Below are 10,000 nucleotides of genomic sequence, written 5' to 3'. Positions count from 1 at the left end.
GATCCGATTAACATAACGCGAAATTAAGATTTACATCTTGGGCAACGCGACAACTGAGACGATCCTTGCACTAACACCGATAAGTGCTCTCGTGTCACTATCCAAGTTGGTTGACAACCCTGGAGGCCCCACTAGCCTACTTGACATGACTCGAGCAAGTCGAGAATAGTTCTGGAATGACGGTTGGATTTGCGCCCGTCCTCAGGAGGCAGCTGAAACAACTGACCGCTTGAGTACTATTGGGGTTGGGAGCACTTGGCTTGGCGCCACGCGTCTCGATACCGCCCCTTTCGCAAAACAACCAAGTGGCCCTCACCAGCAACAACAAATGAAATAAGAAGCTGATTTCAGTGACACTCAGTGAGCAACCCCTTAGGGGGGGAACAGGTGTAAACCTCCACGGTAATCGGCCGGAAAACCAGTTGGCAAAAAAAGCACCGGAGAGTCGTCGCTTTTTGCGGGCAAAATCGGCCAGAATACTAACCCCAATGACGGTTAGGTTAGCTTATGGGAAATCTATGTAGCTTCTTTAATTATAATTGAAACGAGCCTTTAGCAGTTGAAGCACCCACTTTTGTTCGTCCAAACTTCTCTTGTCCCGTTCCCACACCTCTTTCTTATAGTGGAGATAATCATCCTCTTCTGAATCCCCTTCGTTTGGATAGGTGTCTGTTGACACCTCTTGCAATTAATCACATATTCAAAAAGTCGAATATCCTATCCGGCACGATCTCTTAGTACCAGGAAAGAAGCTACTTGACCGGCTAATTCGCCTATCTCATCCCCTGTTTCAGTCCTTGGTTGAGCTAGGACTTTGAGGGCATGAGGAAGACATTGCCTCCGCAGATAAAGACTTAGCTGTTCACCTTCCTTGAAAACATTGACGAGGTATTAGTTGCTTCTTATAATGTCTCTTCCAGATTGCCCCCTTTCCTCATAAACAACCTCATCATCATCTGCAGCAAAGGGTTTACATCAAAAATGTTGCTACCGCCTCGCCTACTTAGAAACCTGTAACTGCAAAGTAGATCAACTGCTTTTGTTATCCTCTCCTCCGACTCTACGTAAAGTAACATTGGCCGAGATATCGAGTATGGCTCGATCCATGCCATAAAATAAAGCAATTTCACTACTTCCTCGCTGGTTAAGAGAATCATAGAAAAAGATAAGAGAGATATCTACATCAAATCTTTCCCTAAGTCTGTGTGCGTAACATCCGATGCTTCTTTCATCTGGCCACCAAAGGCTTAGAGAACGCCAACATATTCCGCAATCAAAATCGCATTAACATTAAGAAATGCTACCGCTAGGGCAAGCACCAAAGGTATACAGGTGAAATTATCGATTAGCTCCTGAATCAAGGCATAATATTGCAGCGTCTAGAGTTTCGTCAGCGTTAAGTTACAGAAAATACGTGCTTCCTCTCTACTAAACTGACTCAATTCTAGCACTCCATCAGTTACGACCTCAACAACAATGTCAAGTAAGCAGGTAGTGAGTAAAATGGAGCGGTAGTTATTATACGGAAGAAAGCCGTAGATGCCACAGGGGCTGGCTAAAGTCCCATGAAGGATACCCGCGTCATCAATATTGTCGATTACAATAAGACAAGAACCTGCTTTCTTTGAGCTAAATTAGTCTCACATGACCTGTCCTGGATTCTTGTTCTAGAAGCCTTGGATGCCTAATTTTACTATAATATCAAAGCATGCCCACTTAAAGATCAAATCACTAAGCGCTACGAACTAGAAGACAGAGTAATCTGGACAGTTCTCTCTTTCCAAGTACACTAACTGAAGTACTATTTGTGTTCTACCTACGCTACTCTTTCTGGTCAGCGCGATTCGTCAGCATCTTCCTTACGTGAACAGCTTTTCCGTGAGCGTTTTTATAGGACTTTCTCGCCTAATAAACTGTCATGTTTTTTTTAGAAAAAGAACGATGAAATGCATATACCCTTTTAACAAAGCCACAAATATTCTTGAAAATCGCCCTTACTAACAAGGTGTTACTTTAACAACATCCCCAAAAGGCAAGGCGCTTTCAGTATCACTTGAGCTCGTCTGTCCTTCGCCACGACTACCACGAGCGCCAGGCTTTTCTGACCTGGTGTATTGTTCTAGCAGCGCCTTTGTTGTGGCTGCTGCGGTTACTACAGAGAACCTGTGCCACCTATTGTTCTTATAACTATCTGCGTAGTCATAAACGCCCTTAGTAACAATAGACGGTACTTCATCCCACAGGCCTACGCCCTCTGTTTCAAAACCTAGAATCTTGTGTTGCTGGATAAGTCTGTCACGGTCTTGGCTAGATTTCACTACCATATCACTCGATCCTACACGTCCTACAAAACTCCATGGGGCTTGTGCATCATGTTTCTGACCTTTCTCTTTTAGTTGGCGACTCTCTTCAAGCCGATCGCGTTTGATGAGGTACAAGTCGCTGCACCCAGTCTTTTCGCATGGAAGACCGCGGGAAGTCTCACAGACAGGATCAGGAGCTACCCGATGATGCGTACAAACACAGGTGTCAAGGTTATTGTGCCGGTGTTGGTAATTCATAATAACTAAACGGTCTTGGTTCGTTCCAAGATATGCATAATTGGGCCCACGTCGTCTAGAACTGGCGGCCAAGGCCCGTCACTTGCATCGCTTGCTGCAGAGTTCTGAAACAACCCGAAGCCGCCGACGATAATGACGACGCGGATCGAGTGGTGGTGGAGACCCTGGACTGTCATAGGCAGGACAATGGCGTCGACTGCGGCGTTGCCGTCATTGTCGACGTCTGCCACCTCGTCGCCGGCCAGGACAGATTCGACGTCCCAACAGACTATAGCCTGTGGCGCCGCATCATCGCCGCTCTCATAGACCCGACCGAGTACGGCGAAATCGTTGACGAAACGGCCTTTGCCCCCCTGGCCGAGATCAGGCCCAACGCGCAGCCCCTCGATGCGCCTCTCGACGTTCTGAACCACCCAATGTCGCTCGTGGAATGTAGCCAATGGTAAAAGGCCTAGACAACCCGCTTGGAGGCATTCAGAGTCTCCGTCACCCAACAGGCCGGGTTACATAGTCGCCAAGTGCAGGGCGTGTCTCATCGCACTGCGAGACGCGGAAGAGGTCTTGTCAGGCATGCACAACGCCGGGGGTCACAACTAGCAGCTAGGAAGTGGCCGCATGAGCGGGCTGCAGCGTCGCTCTGACCTTTTCTCAGGCGAGGTCTCAGAAGTCGTCGCCTCCTATCGCAGTATCATCGGGGAGATTGACCGGCTTCCGTTCCAGGACCCCGACAGCCTAGCCAGTCTCAATAAGAAGATGGCGTGACTGATCCGGCTGCAAGAGTCGCGGTGGATGTCTCAGAACCGGCTCCTTCGGGTTCTGGAATCGGTTAGACAGGGACGAACCTGGTTGGAAAAGATGGAGAGATCTGGGGCTGTGATGATGCCTCGGGAGTGAGGTCGGGCTGGGGGAGGTTCATGGTAAACTTGATTTTAAGCCGGCGTTGGGGTTTGAGCAGAGATACACCATTGTAGCGTCTATCACGTAGACGGAAGTAATTGTTGTCCCAAGTCTGGGCAATTCGAGTCTCTTTCTCCAACAACGTTACACCTGCAAAGTGAGCTTGATGTCCCTCATGCTTTCACCAGGCTTTCTCAGGGCGACCATGCCGGTGCATAACAACATACTGTAATCTCAGCTCTGAGGTGCTTATCTGACGCCAACAGCCAACGCCATGCACAGGTTTCCACGGCTAGATTATACCAACTGCCTTCCCAACGCTTCAACCCCCCGTTAACGTCTTTGACGCTTATGTAACCGTCGTCTCACAACAGTATACAATAATTATCCTTTCCTCAAGACATCGCACCGTCTTAAACATGGCATCGAGTAGCCTCTTGGTAAAGGCGGCCCTGTTTGGCATTGTAGGTGGCCGCAAGGTGTGTCGTCGGATCGGGTGCCGTGTTGACGAGAGCGTAGATGCGTTTCTTGGAGACCTGGTGGACGGTGCTCCGGATCTCGTAAGAGGAGTTGCTCAAGACGATCAAGTCACGATGCAATCGCGCCGCCTTGTCCTGCGTGTACACAAGCAGCTCAGACATCGCCCAACATGGTGGAAAGCTGCCAGTGCAGCTGGTTGGCGGAGCTATTGGCTGGTCAACTGGTGCAAAACACGTTGTGGCGTCAAGCTCGCCATCTCATCGACTCCAGTGATGATGTTTTCTCTCGGGTACTCGATCCTCCCGCCGCCGCCGCCGCCATCTTTGTTCCTCTGTTTCTAGCTACTCAAGCTTTGTCTGGCACTTCTCTCCATTTGATAGGCGCGTGTCACCTTGCTACTTTGGGAACTGCTGTGATACTCTTTGACGTTGGCTAGCTCGTGTGACGGTGCCAAAGGAGGCGCCAAGCGCTTTTGTTCTTTTTCTTTTTTTGGATGATATGTGGAAGGGCTCTTGATCGGATTTCGCCTTTAGGGCAGCAGGCGGAGTGCAGCCGCGCGTTGTGTGCGGGTCGACCGGTGCGAGACATGACATTTTCCTCTAGAAGCTGCCGAGGGACTAGTTTGCGGCTTTACTGCTGTCGAGGGTCCGGCATGACGCCCGCCTGGTAACCACCAGTGCACGCTGGGAAGAACCTTGGGAAGACCTGCAGCCCGTCTGTCAGCAATATATGCCTTGGCGGCGATGGCGGGAGGGAAATTTGCGGAATTCCGGTGTCGGCGATGGCGCTGCGTGGGAGCCAAAGATGGATTTTCCTCATTGAAACATGACCCGAGGCGGTAGGCAAAGCCAAGGACGACGGTGATATAGTTCGATGGGGAGGTTCCAGGAGCGACACGTCATATGCACTCACCAATGTTGTTGAATCGTGCCAGTTGACCAAGCATGACAGAGTCCGGGACACGGAAACTTGGGTTGACACGGGGTGTGGAGCATCAGTGGGACGACGCCGGGAAACAAATAGTCTGACGGTGCGAGAACTGCCCGGGTGGGCAGACCCTTCCATGTTACCTCGTCCACTCCAGAGGCCATTGCTTAATTCGACAACAACCCAAAAGGAGGCGGAATTCAACAAACTTCATTCGAAGCAAAACTCGTCCAATGCCTGTTTAGGCATGTCTTCTGCTTTGTTCCATGTCTCCAGCTCGCCCATACTTTTCTGGGCGGGTGGAGAGGCGCAGGTTGATGATAAACCTGGAAGGCCGTACATCTCGCGGAGGAAATCAAACAGGTTGCTGATCTGCTTTGAATGTTTACTGTTTTGGTTTGGTCTGTTATAGACAGATAGACAGTCTTGTACTTATTTTCCCAAGCAAATTAGGACAAAGACCAAAAAAACATACAACACCAGGTATTCGCTGGTCGTCACCGACCCAACTACTAATCCGGCCCTCACTGGCTTATCTATGGGAGAGCGGACGGGATCCCGAGTTCTCCAGTGGGTATGGTCGTATGTGCTAGCAGGACGTCCAGGGAACAGCTATAGTGGTATGGCTGGTGACGACCTCACAAGCATAGGCATACCTCCTCCCAGGAAGGCGTCATGTCTTGAAACGCGTGACATCTAGGGGTTCATCGGGGCCGTGCAACCACGCAGCTGCGCATCGCTGCCATGCCATCAGCTCGAGACATTTTGGTCACCGCATATCAAGGTACGCGTGCGTCTATGCGCAGTTGTCCGTCCTCACGCCCGTGCTAACTCCTACTTGCAGGACCGCGATTTGCATCTTCCGCGGACAAGCACTTAGCGAGCCTATTGGCCAGCACTGCACGCCGAGTCCTGGCGGCACGCATCCGACAATCTCCCTCCATCTGTCACTCTGTGGAAGACTCGACTCCAATCCCTCCCATTCCAGTCAATCAAACACAGAGACAAGGAGGATTTTGAGCCATGCAGACTCGTCTGGAGTTGTTAGCCCAAACATCATGTACTACACATACTCCTCGGAACTGACTTACACGCCGCAGACAGCAGGCTTGAGCATTTGGCCTGCATCGTCATGATCTACTCCAAAGACCAGTATGGAGACTTGGCTGGCCCAGAGCACCGTCCGAATAGACCCCCAATCCTTGAGATCAAGTGTAACGGTCTCTATCTGTGCCTGTTTTCGTTCGCTCATCGTGTCCAGCTTGCTGTTGACGGCTGTAAATGTCGTGCTCCCTTGCTGCACTGGTAGGCCGACCTCAATATGAAGAAACAATGCACTGGGAGCAAGGGCGTCATAGGCTGCTTGGTGCAAGGGCCTGAGATCCAGGACCTCAGAAGACGAGGTCAGAAGATGGATGCCGCTAGCTGAACCGGGATCGAGGGCCGGGGTTCCATGGGTGTTGGTCGTCCAAATCAAGTCAATGGACTCTGGGGTGCTGTGGAATGCTCATCAGAGCCATGATAACTATCAAGGCTACAGTGACATCTTACTAGCTGGCATCCTTTATGGAACTTTGCAGGCCAGTGATTGCGCTGACTGGCGAACATATTCTTCAAGCCCCAACGTGTCAGGAAAGCCCTTGCAGGACAGAACAGGACAGGACAGGACAGGACACGACTGAACCCAGGCACTTACGTCCAAGGTTTGTGCATGAAACCTCGCATGTGCAGGCAGTCCTGAATGCAGAATGAGTGCCGAGTACTCTGCTACGTTCGAAATGCTCATCCTAGCAGTCGGTCAATACTGGCTGGGCTGCTTAGGGCAGTATAGTGGCAGGTGAACCCTCAAGTGAATGAACTATGATGCATCAAATACCTTGTAAATCGATTTGATCGATGCCCATATCCGTTCAACGTAGTAGTTCCGGTTGGAGGCGCGCGGAGCGAGTCTCTTCGCTGTCGGTTTCCACGCACGCCGGCGAACCCAAGACCCAGGCAGAGCAGAGCTCGGCAATACCATGTGCCACATCAGTATCAGCGGCGGCAGTGGGTAAAACTTCGGTGTTTACCTGATTAGGCATCATGACAGCTCCGCGATCTGTGTACCGAGGGACGGAGGAGACGGTGATGAAAAATCCCGAATCAAGGAGCCATTCAATGAAAAAAAGTTTTCTCTTCGCAACCAGTCCACCCCCCAATGCCACGTCATACAAGCAAACATGTCTATTAGAAATTGAAGCAAACAAATCGCAGAGCCAACAGCAGCAGACTATTGGATCAACAGGTTGGCATGCAGGGGTGGAGATGCAGCCACAGAGCGTGGGATGGGTTGCTTCTATTTTGGTTGGACGGACAGTGTATCTAAAGATTACTAAACTTGCCAAGAATCGTCAAGGAAAATTCAATGAGAGCTTCAGAACCTGCGCTCCGAACCGGCAAAAGCTCATCACAAGCAATCAATGGGAAAAAGTTTGGTGAATGGTATGCAGTGAACGGGCGGAGGGGCTCAAGTCCAGCAATAAAAGTCAGGGCTAAGGGCCCGTTTAATGCTGACATGATCCTACTTGGGTTCAGCGAGAGACGGAGAGAAAGAGCGTGTAACCGAAAGAGCCATTTTCACTTGTCGAGCGTTTCCACCAGCCTGACGACCATCTTGGCAAAAGCCGGACTCCCTCTGCACGAATTCCACAATCCAAAGCCGATACGACCCTTACTGGAGCAAACATGACCAAAAGAAGAACCCAAACACACGCAGCCTGACGCGGCACCCATATTTCGCCCTTCAGCATGAACCTGACACGGGTGAGATGGATGGGTGAGATGGACAGGTGAGCATTGGATTATGAGCACCAAACACGGAAGCCGACAAGGCCACATTGCCTACTTTGACAGTAGTGTAATTCCCTCGCGAACCAGCTCTCGCCGCGAGCAAAAGGAGCACTGCTAAACCTACTTGGAGGAGCATCTCTGTGTGTTGGCACCTGGCCCGTAACCACTGCACCTCCCACTGAGCCTTACTACCTGAGCCGCCGGGTCTAACCGTCTCGGGATTGCCTCGTAGACGCTAGACTGCCTGCGTAACCTGCTTTGCGCGTGTCAGAGGTTAGGATCGTATTGAGTAATGAAGTCAACGAAGACAGTTACTGTTGGAACAGGGTAATCGGAGGCAGCACAAGGATTAGAAGGCACAGGCCAGTCAGCCACACTTGGCAAGGTAGGGTCAGCCACTCAGCCACAACGAGGGGCATATCACGTCATGTTTTTGCCAAGGAGATAATGGCGACGGAGTGGCATTCGCGACTCCCAAACCCACCTGTTCCATCTTTTGAACCTGTTCTACACTACACATATGGTCAAATCAAACCCGTTTCCCCGCTGTACGAGTTGTGGCTATGCGTTGGTCTGTAACCATTACGATCGCCTTAAGCTCGTCTTGTGCGACGGTCCGAGGTGCATTGGTGAACTGTGGATGGGTGATGTTCATGATGGTTTTTACAGCCATATAATTATCTTCTCTGTGATCGAGGACAATAGGTCGGTTTTCTTGAGCCTCTACCCATCTGCTGACTACTGGACCGCTGTCTGTGCCAAGATTATAAACTCAGTAAGGCTTCCGATCATGAGCCACCGTGCGTCAGGGGTTTGTTTCCATGGCAAGAGAAGGAAGACTACTCGGTTTGTCATTGCCGTCCACGTGACGCCCTATCTTGATGTTTTTTGTCCAGAGTGCAATAAACCAAAAACAAGCATCCAACGGCTTACAAGGCAACCATACGTTGATTCATTCCCGTCACCACTCTTCCCACTCCCACTCCCAAAAGGTGCACAAGGCGTGTAGCAGCGCAGCCCTCACAATGAACATTCACAATCACAATCAATCGCATGCGCAACGAAAACCACCCCGGCTGGTCTTTCCTGGTGCTGCTCATGTGGTTAGCGCCATTGCCACGCTTCTCTCCAATACGGCCCTCCTCACCGAACAAGCCTTCAAACGAATCAATATCCACTTGGAGGATGGAATCAAACCCTGTGCCATCTCCCGCGACTGCACCTTAACGCCATCTTAGCCTTGATCTCACGTTCTAGGTAGGTGTGGTGAAAAGACAGATCAGAGCAGACTAGGTATCTTGTCGTGTGATGTAGAAGTGGAAAAGCCGGAGGAACACGGGTATTTTGCTGACCTCAGAGTGAGTCAAGTGAGACTTACGACTGATCTGCGGCGGGGGCAGATACACGAGGTTGCTCAAGTAAGATCGGAGGCGCCAAGGTGCCTCGGGAGGGAGACGAGTATGTTAGCTAACGCGATGGATAGATAGTCGGTACCCGGGAAGTGAACACGGTCCGGCGAATGTACCTGCCAGTGGACACAACACCTGAAAGATGAGCATTGCGTCATACGATGTCTTGAAAATTACTCGATGTGGTATTTTCTGCTGGAATGCCGAGCACCCACAGAGGCCGGCCCAACTACCTAGAGGACCAAAAGAAGACGATGTCCAATCGCGCAAGTCACACATTTCGCCCAGAGTGTGGTCATTGCTTTCCACGTCCTGTAAAGGGCTAGTGCGGGCAGTTCCTGATCACCGTACCGAAAGGGGCCCACCCAACCAATTCCCAGCTCCCAGATTCTTGCCCCACCTATTCCACCCAACCAGTCCGTCTGACAAGTCCATCCGACAAGTCCACCCAACCAGTTCGTCCGACAGTCTACCCACCCAGATCGTGACCTGCACCACTGGCACAGCTGAGGTACCGCAGCCACCCGCCCCACCCGTGCGGAAACAGACAACAGTACCCCACGTGGTTCTTGCCAGATCAGATTTGATATCAGACAAAACTACCCACCGATCGACCAACCATGCATTGAGTACGTACCTGTGCCCCTAGACACCTACCTATTCTCGACATCATCACAACATCTCATCGCCATCCATCGTTTACCAAAACTGACAAGCATCAATCGGTCCATCCCCACCGGTCCTCTTCTTCCAACCTTTTGGAACCAATGCTTCAGACATGGCCGCATTCTATTCCTCTGTTTTCAACTCAGTCTCCATCTCCTTCACCCCGACCACATCCTCCATCAAATAAGAATAACCGAACAACGGAAAAGAGAGACATTCTGCTATCGTCCC

At 50.9% G+C, this 10,000-nt stretch overlaps 2 protein-coding genes and 1 non-coding gene across 3 annotated transcripts; 1 reads left to right on the top strand and 2 right to left on the bottom strand.

Annotated features, from left to right (window-relative positions):
* Positions 1 to 2,510: 2,510 nt before the first annotated feature.
* ColSpa_11248 (uncharacterized protein) lies at positions 2,511 to 3,007 on the top strand (the record flags this gene model as incomplete). Its single annotated transcript, XM_049277460.1, has 2 exons — positions 2,511 to 2,552; positions 2,621 to 3,007. 2 exons carry the CDS (start codon positions 2,511 to 2,513, stop codon positions 3,005 to 3,007), a joined length of 429 nt encoding a protein of 142 aa, XP_049133417.1.
* A 2,328-nt stretch (positions 3,008 to 5,335) lies between these two features.
* ColSpa_rRNA_047 lies at positions 5,336 to 5,451 on the bottom strand. Its single transcript, XR_007414278.1, has one exon. It is a non-coding gene; the product is annotated as a 5S ribosomal RNA (ribosomal RNA).
* A 501-nt stretch (positions 5,452 to 5,952) lies between these two features.
* ColSpa_11247 (uncharacterized protein) lies at positions 5,953 to 6,426 on the bottom strand (the record flags this gene model as incomplete). Its single annotated transcript, XM_049277459.1, has 2 exons — positions 5,953 to 6,353; positions 6,417 to 6,426. 2 exons carry the CDS (start codon positions 6,424 to 6,426, stop codon positions 5,953 to 5,955), a joined length of 411 nt encoding a protein of 136 aa, XP_049133416.1.
* Positions 6,427 to 10,000: the final 3,574 nt, after the last annotated feature.

The sequence above is a fragment of the Colletotrichum spaethianum genome (assembly GCF_022836535.1).
Source record: "Colletotrichum spaethianum MAFF 239500 DNA, contig44, whole genome shotgun sequence".
Lineage (NCBI taxonomy): Eukaryota > Fungi > Ascomycota > Sordariomycetes > Glomerellales > Glomerellaceae > Colletotrichum > Colletotrichum spaethianum.
This window is presented reverse-complemented; position numbering and strand designations above follow the sequence as displayed.